At 53.5% G+C, this 15,345-nt stretch overlaps 1 protein-coding gene across 1 annotated transcript in view; it reads right to left on the reverse strand.

Moving 5' to 3' along the window:
- Window positions 1–15,345, reverse strand: part of NECAB2 (N-terminal EF-hand calcium binding protein 2) — a 33,212-nt gene that overhangs the window by 13,584 nt on the left and 4,283 nt on the right. Inside the window, exons 3-5 of the mRNA XM_015562989.1 lie at window positions 12,774–12,882; window positions 10,094–10,119; window positions 9,857–9,954 (exon numbers count right to left, since the gene is read on the reverse strand). Of these exons, the coding sequence (XP_015418475.1) occupies window positions 9,857–9,954; window positions 10,094–10,119; window positions 12,774–12,882 (233 nt within the window). The remainder of the gene's footprint in view (window positions 1–9,856; window positions 9,955–10,093; window positions 10,120–12,773; window positions 12,883–15,345) is intronic.

Below are 15,345 nucleotides of genomic sequence, written 5' to 3' on the forward strand. Positions count from 1 at the left end.
CACACACCTAGCTGGGGGGTTCCATTCCTCATGAGGCACACACCTAGCTGGGGGGTTCCATTCCTCATGAGGCACACACCTAGCTGGGGGGTTCCATTCCTCATGAGGCACACACCTAGCTGGGGGGTTCCATTCCTCATGAGGCACACACCTAGCTGGGGGGTTCCATTCCTCATGAGGCACACACCTAGCTGGGGGGTTCCATTCCTCATGAGGCACACACCTAGCTGGGGGGTTCCATTCCTCATGAGGCACACACCTAGCTGGGGGGTTCCATTCCTCATGAGGCACACACCTAGCTGGGGGGTTCCATTCCTCATGAGGCACACACCTAGCTGGGGGGTTCCATTCCTCATGAGGCACACACCTAGCTGGGGGGTTCCATTCCTCATGAGGCACACACCTAGCTGGGGGGTTCCATTCCTCATGAGGCACACACCTAGCTGGGGGGTTCCATTCCTCATGAGGCACACACCTAGCTGGGGGGTTCCATTCCTCATGAGGCACACACCTAGCTGGGGGGTTCCATTCCTCATGAGGCACACACCTAGCTGGGGGGTTCCATTCCTCATGAGGCACACACCTAGCTGGGGGGTTCCATTCCTCATGAGGCACACACCTAGCTGGGGGGTTCCATTCCTCATGAGGCACACACCTAGCTGGGGGGTTCCATTCCTCATGAGGCACACACCTAGCTGGGGGGTTCCATTCCTCATGAGGCACACACCTAGCTGGGGGGTTCCATTCCTCATGAGGCACACACCTAGCTGGGGGGTTCCATTCCTCATGAGGCACACACCTAGCTGGGGGGTTCCATTCCTCATGAGGCACACACCTAGCTGGGGGGTTCCATTCCTCATGAGGCACACACCTAGCTGGGGGGTTCCATTCCTCATGAGGCACACACCTAGCTGGGGGGTTCCATTCCTCATGAGGCACACACCTAGCTGGGGGGTTCCATTCCTCATGAGGCACACACCTAGCTGGGGGGTTCCATTCCTCATGAGGCACACACCTAGCTGGGGGGTTCCATTCCTCATGAGGCACACACCTAGCTGGGGGGTTCCATTCCTCATGAGGCACACACCTAGCTGGGGGGTTCCATTCCTCATGAGGCACACACCTAGCTGGGGGGTTCCATTCCTCATGAGGCACACACCTAGCTGGGGGGTTCCATTCCTCATGAGGCACACACCTAGCTGGGGGGTTCCATTCCTCATGAGGCACACACCTAGCTGGGGGGTTCCATTCCTCATGAGGCACACACCTAGCTGGGGGGTTCCATTCCTCATGAGGCACACACCTAGCTGGGGGGTTCCATTCCTCATGAGGCACACACCTAGCTGGGGGGTTCCATTCCTCATGAGGCACACACCTAGCTGGGGGGTTCCATTCCTCATGAGGCACACACCTAGCTGGGGGGTTCCATTCCTCATGAGGCACACACCTAGCTGGGGGGTTCCATTCCTCATGAGGCACACACCTAGCTGGGGGGTTCCATTCCTCATGAGGCACACACCTAGCTGGGGGGTTCCATTCCTCATGAGGCACACACCTAGCTGGGGGGTTCCATTCCTCATGAGGCACACACCTAGCTGGGGGGTTCCATTCCTCATGAGGCACACACCTAGCTGGGGGGTTCCATTCCTCATGAGGCACACACCTAGCTGGGGGGTTCCATTCCTCATGAGGCACACACCTAGCTGGGGGGTTCCATTCCTCATGAGGCACACACCTAGCTGGGGGGTTCCATTCCTCATGAGGCACACACCTAGCTGGGGGGTTCCATTCCTCATGAGGCACACACCTAGCTGGGGGGTTCCATTCCTCATGAGGCACACACCTAGCTGGGGGGTTCCATTCCTCATGAGGCACACACCTAGCTGGGGGGTTCCATTCCTCATGAGGCACACACCTAGCTGGGGGGTTCCATTCCTCATGAGGCACACACCTAGCTGGGGGGTTCCATTCCTCATGAGGCACACACCTAGCTGGGGGGTTCCATTCCTCATGAGGCACACACCTAGCTGGGGGGTTCCATTCCTCATGAGGCACACACCTAGCTGGGGGGTTCCATTCCTCATGAGGCACACACCTAGCTGGGGGGTTCCATTCCTCATGAGGCACACACCTAGCTGGGGGGTTCCATTCCTCATGAGGCACACACCTAGCTGGGGGGTTCCATTCCTCATGAGGCACACACCTAGCTGGGGGGTTCCATTCCTCATGAGGCACACACCTAGCTGGGGGGTTCCATTCCTCATGAGGCACACACCTAGCTGGGGGGTTCCATTCCTCATGAGGCACACACCTAGCTGGGGGGTTCCATTCCTCATGAGGCACACACCTAGCTGGGGGGTTCCATTCCTCATGAGGCACACACCTAGCTGGGGGGTTCCATTCCTCATGAGGCACACACCTAGCTGGGGGGTTCCATTCCTCATGAGGCACACACCTAGCTGGGGGGTTCCATTCCTCATGAGGCACACACCTAGCTGGGGGGTTCCATTCCTCATGAGGCACACACCTAGCTGGGGGGTTCCATTCCTCATGAGGCACACACCTAGCTGGGGGGTTCCATTCCTCATGAGGCACACACCTAGCTGGGGGGTTCCATTCCTCATGAGGCACACACCTAGCTGGGGGGTTCCATTCCTCATGAGGCACACACCTAGCTGGGGGGTTCCATTCCTCATGAGGCACACACCTAGCTGGGGGGTTCCATTCCTCATGAGGCACACACCTAGCTGGGGGGTTCCATTCCTCATGAGGCACACACCTAGCTGGGGGGTTCCATTCCTCATGAGGCACACACCTAGCTGGGGGGTTCCATTCCTCATGAGGCACACACCTAGCTGGGGGGTTCCATTCCTCATGAGGCACACACCTAGCTGGGGGGTTCCATTCCTCATGAGGCACACACCTAGCTGGGGGGTTCCATTCCTCATGAGGCACACACCTAGCTGGGGGGTTCCATTCCTCATGAGGCACACACCTAGCTGGGGGGTTCCATTCCTCATGAGGCACACACCTAGCTGGGGGGTTCCATTCCTCATGAGGCACACACCTAGCTGGGGGGTTCCATTCCCGGTCGGGGCCTGTACAGGAGGCTACTGATCAATGTTTTTCTCACATGCATCTCTCTCTCTCTTTCTCTCTCTCTCTCTCTCTCTCTCTCAAGTTAATGAAAACATATCCTCAGGTGAGGATTAAAAACATTTTTAAAGAATTACAAATGTTAAAAATGTGTGTTTTAGAAGTCACTAGCGAGATGAAAACTAGAATGTCCACCTTGGAAATCACAATCAACGCTAGAAACAAAGCGGACCACCGGAAGGTAAAATGTCAGAGGAGGAGGAGGCATAAAAACGCGGAAGCACAGAGGATGCTGACAGCAGTCAGACCAGAGAGATCATAACAGAGAAGCAGCGAATCCCCCCGTGGAGACTCAGCCCCAGATCTGATGAAAGGAGACGCAGCTGGGGCGCCTGCAAGCCACGGGATCTGGGAGAGAAGTCTGTGCTAAGACTCTGCAAGCAAATTGGAGAGGAACACGGGAAGTTGCAACATCACGGTGCCGGCAGGATGTAAGCGAGAAGTACTCCACGGGAAGGGTAGGGACAGAATGACAAAAGCAGGATGCACAACAAGGACGGAGCATCAGACCTCTGAGCAGTGGGAGAGGATGTCGCTAAGCGTGGCCATGGGGATTCAGACGGGTACCATCACTTCAGAAAGCCTTGTATCAGGAGCCTCACACTGCTCATCACTTTGACCCAGTAATTCTCCACTTTTGGTCATCTATCCTTAAGAAATAATGCAAATGCTTATGTCCCAATGTTATTCATAATATCAAAAACCTGGAAATCTAAGATGCCCAACAGAAGAGAAATAGTAAGTAAATTTAAATAAGAATATTTAAATTGATGCTTCTGAATAGTTTTAAGGGAAAAAGGTTTAAAAAAAGCAGAAAATAAATTTTTATACCCAGAATAATATTAAAGATATTAAAGAAATACACATGGAAAAAAGGCTCAAAGGTAATAAACTAAAATGTTAATAATAATTAGGGACAATGGGAATTAGAAGTGACTTGAAATTTTTCTTTATACTTTCCTCTACTTCCTAAAATGTGCCTGTTGAATATGTACCATTTTTATAATTAAAATATTGTACCAAAGTTCTATAGGTATCAAGTAACATGGGCAAAAATATTAAACATATAAAGATAAATGACAAAACACAATGTAGTGTGAAAAATTAGCTCATCTTTATCCAATAGGACAGATAAATTAGACAAAAATAAATAGGATGCAAGAGACAGTCAGGGAAAGTGTATGAGTCTTTAAAATGGGCTGAAAAGATTACTGGGCTCCTTGTCTATACACCCTCAGGCTTATCGATATCTTCCCTTGTGTTGGAGCAACTTTTAAAACTTGAAGACAAAAAAAAAATGTGAAGATGATGCCTAAGTTCTCCTCCACAGAAATGCATGGTTCTGTCTGCAGAACATAATGGCCACGCCCCAAGGACACTGGTCACTCTTACACTTGCTCACAGACTCCTGCAGAACTCCTAGGCGCCCGCATACACGGTACGTGTTGTCTGAATTTCCCTGTAAGCGAGCTGTGACATCTCACCGGTTCTCACATTAATGAATGAGTTAAATACGATCCTGGAAACGTGTGCATTTTGTATTTGTCCCAGAAACACGATTTCACTTTTTTTGAAAAGGTGTCTTAACAGCATAAATTTCATAACAAGGAAAGGACAGCTATTTTCAAAATGCATATTCTGAAAGTATCATCCACATCTTCTCAAGTATCCATAAGCTACTTATAAAAATAAATTAAATAATACGCCATGAAGACATCACCTGGCTGGGTGGCTCGGTAGGTTGGAGTGTCGTCATACACCAGAGGGTTCCATTCCCAGTCAGGACACACACCTAGGCTGCGGGTTCGACCCCTGGTAGGGGCATCTAAACACCATGCACTAGGTATACTGGTTAACAATGCTGATTTTTTTCATTAGATGGAGTTACACATATGTTGATAAATATGCGATTTGATATGTATGCTATTTTGTTGTATTGACAACAAGCTTCAAAACTTCATATGTCAGATTTTCTGAAGTGTTAACATCATACATATTTTTACACTTAAAAATGTTGAATTCCATGCCAAAAAAAGAGCATTTGAGGGAAGTTTAATTCATTACTTTCATTTGAAGGAAAGTGCTGCTGAAAATTATCATATACTTCGGGAAGCATATGGTGAACATGCTCCATCTGAAGATACTTGTGAACGCTGGTTTAAACCCTTTAAAAGTGATGAGTTCGATGTAAAAGACTAAGAACGCCCAGGTCAACCGAAAAAGTTTGAAGACCAACAATTACAAGCATTATTGGATGAAGATGCGTGTCAAACTCAAAAACAACTTGCAGAAAGATTAAACGTTGGTCAGCAAACAATTTCTGATCGTTTATAAGCAATGGGAAAGATTTTAAAGGAAGGAAAATGGGTGCCACATCAACTGAACGAAAGACAAATGGAAAACCGAAAAGTCATCAGTAAAATGTTGCTTCAGCGGCACGAAAGGAAGTCTTTTCTGCATCTAATTGTGACTGGCAATGAAAAGTTATTTATTTTGAGAATCCCAAATGCACAAAATCATGGGTTGATCCAGGTCAACCATCAACATCGACTGCAAGGCCAAAGTGAAAAACTGGGTCTCTGAATGGTTTGCCTCAAAACAAGAAAAGTTCTATTGGGACGGTATCCACAAGTTACCTGAAAGATGGGGAAATGTGTAGCTAGTGATGGACATTACTTTGAATAAAGCACTTTTGATGTTTCTCTTGAAATTATTGTGTTTTCTTTGATTACAAAATCCGCCATTATTAACCGGTACACCTAGTAATAAGTGAGGGTGCAGCCTGTTAGAGAATAACATTAAAATCTATGGTTGCAGTGAAAATATCATTCAAGGGTAAATGTTTAAATTCAAACTTTAGAATAAGAAGTTTAAGCATTGTAGTTCACATGTAAAAAAGAATAGCAACAATACATCTAAGGAAAGGAGAGAAAGAAAAAAATGATGATAGAAACTGAAAATATGGCAGAAAACATTGTGAAATTTAAATAAATGTGTCGGGCCAAAACTGGTTTGGCTCGGTGGATAGAGCATTGGCCTGTGGACTGAAGGGTCCCGGGTTCGATTCCGGTCAAGGGCATGTACCTGGGTTGTGGGCACATCCCCAGTAGGAGACGTGCAGGAGGCAGCTGATCGATGTTTCTCTCTCATCGATGTTTCTAACTCTCTATCTCTCTCCCTTCCTCTCTGTAAAAAATCAATAAAATATATTTTTTAAAAAAATAAAAATAAATGTGTCGGGCTGGTTATTAAAATGACTAATGAAAATGAGCAAAACTTGACAAATGTAAGTTTTTAAAATGTAGCAAAATAGGACAAAAATGGAAACGAGAACTGAGCTATATCAGATGTTTTATTCAACTTAATCTGCATTAAGTGTCTAGTTTGTGTCAATGCTTTAGATTAAAAAAAAATTCTAAGAACATATAACGCATAATCCTATATAATAAAAGGCTAACATGCAAATTGTCCCCTCAACTGGGAGTTCGACCAGGAGGCAGGGCCTGCTGGCCAACTGCCCGTGGCCCCTTCCCCCAGCCGGCCCAACCTGATTGCCTTGATTGGGGCCGGCCAGCTGGACTCCACCCATGCACGAATTCGTGCACCAGGCCTCTAGTTTCCCATAAAATGGATCATGTTTGTGACAGTTTTATTCAAAACTATACTAAAGTGGATATAAAAAGTAAAAAAAAAAAAATTACTCTGCTGTGGTTCAGTGGTTAGAGTGCTGGCCCAGGCACCAAAGGGTCATGGGTTCGGTTTCCAGTCAAGGGCGTGTACCTCAGTCGCAGGCTCGATTCCCAGCCCAGATGGGGTGTGTGTGGGAGGCAATCAATCAACGTGTCTTTCTAACATCCATGCTTCTCTCTCTTCCCCCCTCCCTCCCTTCCACTCTCTCTAAAAACATCAATGGAAAGAAAATTTAACTAAAACTAGAATTGACCTTAACATAACTATTAAAATAATCCCCTCCCCTGTTCAGTACCTGGATCCAAGCCTCAGAGATAAATTCTATTTTCGAATAGAAACGTAATTCTGTTAGAGAAACTGATTCAAAGCCACCTACAGCTCATTTCCAAACTATCCTCGATTCTCAAGTCCCAATAGAGAGAAATAAACGCTCAGCTGGTGACAGGACCCAGCAATGTGACAGAATAATGCCTCGTTGAGGGCTTATCAGAGGAAGCTAAGGGCTGTTCAATAGGAGAGCAGCTAATAATAGAATCCACCCCATCAACAGCTTGAGAAAATGCACACCATCATATCATTTTTAAAAGACAAAAAAGGCATTTCAGAAAATTCACTACCACTTCCGAAGACGGAATTTAACGAAGGGAACGCAGAAATAATTTTTGAGCAGGCTGGGGGGATCCTAGAATAAGAGCTGGTATTAATATAATAATTAGTGGCGAAACACTAGAGAGATGCACTTGGAAATCAGAAGCAAAACGAGGATCACTGACATAGCGCCATTAGGATGTTTTAAGATTTGGGACAAATGCCAGAGGCCTCACAGAGACACAGGAACACCTCAGAAACGAAGGGCCCGCGGCTCACAACGGTGCTCCCACTGCGCAGCGACAAAAGCCACCGAGGCAACTAACATCCATGGGTGCATTCGAAATAATGAGCTGCATTTCTACGCACACACATGGTTAGAAAACACGCAACAAAAAGCAATGCCAGTCACCACGGCAACAACCCGCTGTCACCCCACCCGAGACGTCCCAGGGCTGCACTGAACGAGAGCGTGGTTTCTGAGAGTGAAATCCCACACCGGCCCCCGAACGCGGAAACCCTCTCCTGAGCGGAGGCCGAGGTCACAGCTCTGAAGTTACGACCGAAGACCAAGCGGCAGCTGTGAATGTTATAAACGGCTCTTGGCAACGGTGCCAAGAACTGGCCCCTCACACGTGAGAAAGCCGGGGCTCGAGGGGGTGGGTGCAGCCAGGAGTCCCGTGTGGGTGTGGGTGCACCTCACAACCTCCCACAGCCTGTTGGGAGCGGGGCTGGGCCGACGCCCTTGTCTGGGTGACTCGGGTTCTGGGGTCTGGGCTCTTTCCATGCTCCCTGGAACCCTCCGCCCACCTTGATACTTGCAAATATCACACAGTCTAAAGGCAAACAGTGAAAAGGAGTCGGCTTTACATGTTATTAAAAGACACTTTAAAACACCAAGACTCAAAACAGCATGACTCTGGGATGTGGGTGGCGGAGGCTCAGGGTGAGGCTTGGCTATTTCGGGCTCCGGGAAGAAAGGGATTCTCTAATCCTCTGCAGAGCCGTCACTGAGCAGCATTTGAAAAATGTACAGCATGGTCCTACCTGTGCCTGGGCCATACAATAGGAGCCTAGTAATAAGAACTAGTCACCTTTGCTCTGTGCCAGGCCCTATGCTAAGCAATTGGAGACCTTACTTCATGCAGTCCTCATAAAGATCCTACACAGCGAATGCTCCCATTCCACAGATGGAGAAACTGAGGCTCAGAAAGGAAAGTGACTGGGCTCCGGGTCCTCCAGGCAGGCCTGGCTGACTTTATCAGCCTAGCTCCCTGTCCCCGCCCAGCAGATGGGGCTGGCCTTTTCTGAGGCCCCACGGGTAGCTGCAAGCCCTTGGTGTCTAGGTGTCCCTCAGGGCCTGGCCTGCTCCACTCTCCCTCCCTGTGTGTCCTGGTCAGTGTACCCAAGCGGCCGCCCCAACTCCTGGCTGACTAGCACTCCAGTCACCCCCGGCAGCCTGAAGTCCCATGCTGTGCTCTATACCTCCTAACAGGTCCCTGACTCAGTTTCCCCTCTCATTTCAGCCAGCAGGTCTGGCTGTCTGGCTACCACTCTGCAGGGTTCACATTTCTGAGCCTCTGTTTCTGTAGCTGTGAAATGGGGGAAGTGAGAGCAGCCACCCATGGGGTTGCTGTGAGGGTTAAACTGAGTGTTTAATCCTGGCCATCGTGGGTCCTTTGGAAGTTTCCGCGCCTCTTCTCCGTGGAGGTAGAAAGAACACGCCTACCCGTCCCCTCTGCCAGCCGCCAGCCAGCGGAGGTACAGTCTCAGGCAGGAAATGAAGTTGGGGGTGGGGTGGGCTCTGAGTTACGTGGAGAAGGCGCAGTGAGCCCCAGCCCACACCTGGCCTTATCCCCCTGCCCCCATCCTCCTCCAGCTCATACACGCAGACGAGGAGGCAGGACGAAAGGCAGAGACTTAGGAGCCAATCGGAGACACAGCGGGGTCTGCACTCACAGTGGCCCCTCTGCCCGGCTCACGGCTTCAGGCCTGGGCACGTGTTCTCCACCAGACACCACCCGATTCCTCGGTCACACGTGAGCCCGCCCTTCCCCTTCCCCTCTCGTGACCCTGTTGCAGAAGGCACAGGCCCGGCAGCTATGATGCTCGTCCACGGGCGAGGGCTGGGCTGCCTGCTGCTCCCTCCCCAGGACCCCATCCGAGGGCCACGCCCGATGCTGGGAACGGGTCTCACCCTCCAAACCGCCTACGAGACACCGGGTGGACAGGGCCATTCACGGAGCCGCTCTACTCACTTCACAGTGCACCTCCGCTCCCGCTAGGAGAGCCAAGCAAAGCCCGCCCAGAGCCAGGCCCACCCACACTTGTCCTCACAAACCCAGGCACCCGTGGGTGCAGATGCCCCAGAGAACATCGGAAACGAGAGCTTGAAACCCCAGGGCCACCCACACCTGCTGACCTTCTTGGTGTAGCCCATGGCCTTCAGGACAGAATGGTTCAAGGTCTCCAGGGAGGCCAAGACGTCCTCATAGTCCCCCATGTGGTCCACAAAGTAATCTGGGGTAGGAGAGAGCAAAGGTCAGGGGTCACAGGAGGATTCTGCCCCTTTCACCAATCCCCTGTGTCCCCTGTTCCCGCTCCCCAGGTCCCCTCCCTCCACCCCTCTTGATCCCTGCATTGCCTAACGGGTACCTACCACACAGCTCCTTGGTGTCCACGTGGCTGCAGAGAGAGAACAGGGGAAGGGGGACTCAGAAGCCGGCCTGTCGGGTCCCATCCTCCTGCCCTCCCTCCATAGCGTGCCCAGCCCACGGAGTTGGTAAAATGCCTGGTGTTTCATTCCATGCCCTGGCATTGCGAGCCCCACTTCACAGGTGAGGGTGCAGCAGGTAAATGGCACCAACCCCTCCGAAGGCCCAAGCAGGGCTCCATCAGCACCTCAGTCTATCTGACCCCCTCACCACACCACCCACCCTGCTCCCTCCCCGAAAGTCTGCTGATCACATCATGAGCAGACGGCCCCAGGATGGAGCTCAGGAAAAGGGAGGAGGCGAAAGGGAGGAGATGACATTACAGGCTGAGACCAGCTCTCCTGCAACACGCTGCCCTGGGCACTCCTGCCTGCCTGGTCCTGGGCCAGCGTCCGGTCCTCACCCAAATCCCAAGCCCCAGGGTTTGCACCCCATTCCTACAGCCTGGATGGGGAAGGGTCCTGCCCTTCCAGGAGGAGGCTGAGCACGAGGGCCAGCCCCGAGGGTGCGGGTGTGGGTGCGGGTGCGGGTGCAGGTGCGGGCAGCGAGGCAGCCTGGGAACACAGATGCGACGCAGGACTGTGCCCGGTGGGCACCCAGGGACCCGAGTGTCTGTGCAGGTTCGAAACCTTCACTTTCTGAGCCCCAGTTCATCACCGAGAGGAGGGGCTGGCCTAGAACCTGAATCCTCCCAACCCAGGCTCAACCACACGCCTCCGGGAAAGGCGCCTGCACACGCCTGCCTGCAGAGGGGACCGGGATGGGGCTCAGCCAAGGCCCAGGCCCAAACCACTAGATCCGGGGTCAGAGGCTGTGCGCGCTGCCCGGGAGGTCCCCTGCTTCTCTGTCCTAGTAAAAGTGCTGACAGGTCCCGCAGAAAGGAAGCCAGTTTACTTGTGCTTAAACTAGCATTTCCCCGAGCTTCTGACCCGGGGGAACTGTTCTGGACAGAGCCTACCCAGCACCCCCAGGAGGGAATGCCCACAGCTGCCCCTGGGGAGCCCTGGAGAAAATGCAAAGGTGAGACCTCCTCGCTCGCTCCCCACTCATGTGCTCTCATGGTTAAATGCACAAAACCTGCAGCTCTTCCTCCCCACCCGGCTGGCCCAACACAGAGGCACCCGATGAGAATGCGTCATCAATGGGTCTCAGCCCTGCCAAGCTCCGGGCCGGGAGGGACCCCTCAGACACCCCTACCTGATCCAGACACACGCCCTTCTCTGGAAGTTAAAAGTGTTGTGTAAATATTACATTTACAGCACCTGATCCAGACACACGCCCTTCTCTGGAGTCTGTGCTAGGAGCCATTTCCTCCAGGCGCCTTCCCTGGACAGGACACCGCTGATAAATTAGCTATTTATCTGTGCTAGGAGCCGTTTCCTCCAGGCGCCTTCCCTGGACAGGACACCGGCTCCACCTGCCCCGGTGCCGGCCTCTGCCTTCAGGACGCTCAGCCCCAACCCCTGGTCCAGGCTGCCACAGCGCCGGGTCCCCTGCAGATGAGCCTGGGGGCAGCGCCCTGTTTCAACATCTCTGGCCTGTCTCAGGGGACCCCAACTTATCGAATCTGCCCCAAGCACCACCCCCCGGAACTCTGGTCCTCTTCCCCGGAAGTAGGCCTGAGGAAGGTGACCGGGTGTGGGCTGAACGGGAACCCAAGGAGAAGGAGAAGGTGGGATTAAGGCTGCGGCAGGGGCAGAGTAAGCAGCATTTGCTCCTGATTCAGGGATGGGTGGGCCAGGAGGTTCAGATGGATTCTGAGATGTGGGTTAGGGTTATGACTGAGTTGATGAAGGTTTCATTAGATGAGTCAGAAGTGGGATTCAGGTTAAGAAGTAGAGTTATGGGGCGATGAAGCTCAGGGAATGGAATCAATAATACTGCGATAACGATGCATGGTGCCAGCTGGGTACTGGAAATGTTGGGGTGAACACTTCGTAAAGTATCTGATTTCCTAACCACTATGCTGTGCACCTGAAACCTATGCAAACTAATACTGAAAGTAAACTATAACTAAAAGAAATAAAGTGAGGCCCCACCCGGTTTGGCTCAGTGGGTAGAGCATCGGCCTGCAGACTGAAGGGTCCCAGGTTCAATTCTGGCCAAGGGCACATGCCCGGGTTGCGGGCTTGATCCCCAGTAGGGGCTGTGCAGGAGGCAGCTGATCAATGATGCTCTCTCTCATCATGTTTCTCTCTCTCTCCCTCTCCCTTCCTCTCTGAAATCAATAAAAATATATTAAAAAATAATAATGAAATAAACAGAGTTAGGATGAGCATCTGGTTAGAGTTTGGTTTTGTATGGGAGCCGGTGAGAACAAGATGGCAGTGTTGGTGTTGGGTCGGGAAAGAGGCACCAGGTCCGGGCAGAACTGGGCTGAATTAGCAGAAGGTGACGGAGCGGCCAACTTCCCTTCACCATCCAGTGTGATTTCTGCAAAATCTAGGGTCCCTCTCGGCTTAGCCACATGTGCCAGAAAAGACCAGCCTGCCAAGGGGGCCGCTGACTTCCGGAAGGAGTTCGGGGACTGCGGGGGTGGGCAGTGGAGGCGGGCGCCGGGCAGAAGGAAGGGCGTCCTCCCAGCCCGCGGCGCCGGCTCCAGCGCGGGGACCCCGGGGCGCTCACTTGGTGTTGTCGGAGTCGATGGTGTGGAAGAGACCCTCCAGCTCCGTCTCGTTGAGGACGCCATCTGCAAAGAAGAGCTGGAACTCCTCCAAGGACAGCTTCCCATCGTCTGCAAAGGGGGAAGGAGAGCAGCTGGCGTCTGAGCGACAGGACGTCCCCAAGTCCAGACAATTCCCAAACCAACAGAGCAGTCCCGTCGGCGAATCCCAATCGGCCAGCACACGCCAGTTCGCGGGGAACAACTGACTGACTGACTCACGCAGCCAATTCCAGGACTACAGACCCACACCCACTGGAGAGAATCCTCAAACAGCGCACACAAGCAGCAGCTCCTCTGCAGGACTCACGCTGCAGAAATTCAACCAACAGCCAGCACCTGCCCCGCCGGGCAATCGCCTCGCATCGGACCACCTGACCACCTGGGCCGGCGCTGTTCACAGCTCCACACCTACCACACCTGCAAGAGGGGTCCGAGGGCGGGCAGTCTGATGGCCTCTCTCTCCCGTCCAGGTACCCAGATGATCTCCCCCCATTTAAATTACTTCCAGCGCCAGCACCCGCATCCTGATTGGGGAGAGGACAGACCCCTCGCCCTGTGCCCCATCCACTCGGCAAGCTTCAGACCAAACCTTTGAAAGGGCTGATGTGTGACGGTTGCCAGCAGTTGGCACGGAGTTCTCTCGGTGCCACAGATGCCGCCTTAAAGATGACAAACCACGAGGAAAGGAGGTGCCTGGCCTGGGCCCAGCGCTGGCCGCCCACCTGCCCGCCCTGGGGCCGGGACCTGTGGCTCTGGGATGTGGAGGGCGTGGGGCTCTGTAAGGGGCACCACAGCTGAGGCATGCCACCTGCCGCCCACCTCCCTCCCTCCCTCTTACCTCTGCTCTCACCCACGGCCCCCCTGGCACAGCATCTGGCAGGGAAGCTCTCTGAGTTGGGGGCAGAGGGGCTGCTGAGGGAGGGGCTCACCGCAGACCTGTGACTCCAGGAGAAACGGCCCTCAGTTTCCCCCTCGGCTCCGCCCACCCCGCACACCTGCTGAGAGAACTGAACTCTGCTCTCCACCCCTGCAGCCAGCACCCCCTCAATGAGCCTGCTCTTCTTAAAGGAGCCATGCCTGTGGGCGGCAGTGGAGGTCAGGGAGAACGGCAGGCCCACGGCACTCCCAGCCTCCAGCCCCCGTGCATACCCCCTCCCATGGCGTCCGGCCAGGCTGCCTCAAACCCAGCGAGCCCACCTGGCACCTGTGGGTGGACTAGGAGGAGATGCCCTTTCCTGGTTGGGGTGAGGGCCTTGCCCAGCGTCAGGGCACAGGGTTGTGACGGATGCGGGCTGGGTCTGAGGCTCCCGAATCCTTGGCAGTGGCTCTCGTGCAGGGCACAGCTTGCCTACGTGAGCCCAGAGCGAAGTTGTTCTTACATTTTAAAGGCGCCGGAGCTCCCGTCTCTGCTCCCAGCAGCTCTGTGTGGGCTCAACGTAGGGCTAAAGGACAAGCTGGGGCGAGGGAGACCCTCACCCTTGTCCTCACTTCCCTCCCGTCATCAAGCTCAGGAGAGAGTAAGGACTAACTGTGAGCTGTGAGTGCTCGGAGCCTGGGGGTGAGGGCGGGGTCTGGATGCCTCCGCCATCCAGGCTCAGGGTTCAGTGTCAAAGAGGGAGGATGAGTTTGTAACTTTCAAAACCTAGGAGTCCCCCCAACACTCCCGCTCAGAAGGCCCAGAACCCAGCCACGCACGATACCAGCTGTGAAATAAACTCTAAGCTGCGGGTCCTTGTCATCTGGGCAAGAGGAGACGTTCCCCGTCCCATTTGGCAAGATTGGTGATCAAGCCAGGAACCACAGCACAGAATCAGGACAGACACATGGGGCTCTTACTGCGTAGTCACTCATCCAGTCCTCACCACACCCCATGGCACGGTAGCACCGTCACCCCCATTTCACAGACCTGTAAACTGAGGCACAGAGCCGTTAAGGGGCTTGCCCAGACCCCACAGCTGGGGCTCGAACCCAGGCCATCTGGCTCCTGAGGCCACGCTCTCACCCAACGTGGGGCAGGGTCTTGTGGCAAGAGCTCCAGCCACAGGGCGGCGTGGACACGCTGAGGCCAAGTCCGGACTCGGTGGAAGGAGCTGGGATTGCTTCGTGGTGTCTGCGTGGGCACAGCCGGGGGTCTCCCTGCCTCACCTGCTCCTGCCTGTCAGGTGCCCTGTTGTCTGCACTTGGGAGAGCGGCGGCGGGGGGCCAGGCCTCCTGAGCACAAAGGCTCCCAGCTGACATTTATCTCGAAGGCTCCACCACCGCCCTAAGGAACCAGATCAGCCAATGAGGGAAGCACCCTCCCACCAGGCCCCCACCCATTAGACCAGGGGCCTGGCACCCCCGCCCAGCGGGCATTGGCAGGTGTCTCTCCCAATTAGCAGGAGCTCAGCCTCTAGTCAGTGACCTTTCAAATGCCAGGAGTCTGCATCCCTGCAGAGACCCTCCAGCACCTGCCGCCTGCCCTCTGGGCTCCACCCCCAGGCCGCCCCTCGGGGCCCTGCCGTCTCCATCTCTGTGAAGATCTCTGTCCTC

This window comes from Myotis davidii, unplaced genomic scaffold (assembly GCF_000327345.1).
Source record: "Myotis davidii unplaced genomic scaffold, ASM32734v1 scaffold77, whole genome shotgun sequence".
In the NCBI taxonomy this organism is placed as follows: Eukaryota; Metazoa; Chordata; class Mammalia; order Chiroptera; family Vespertilionidae; genus Myotis; species Myotis davidii.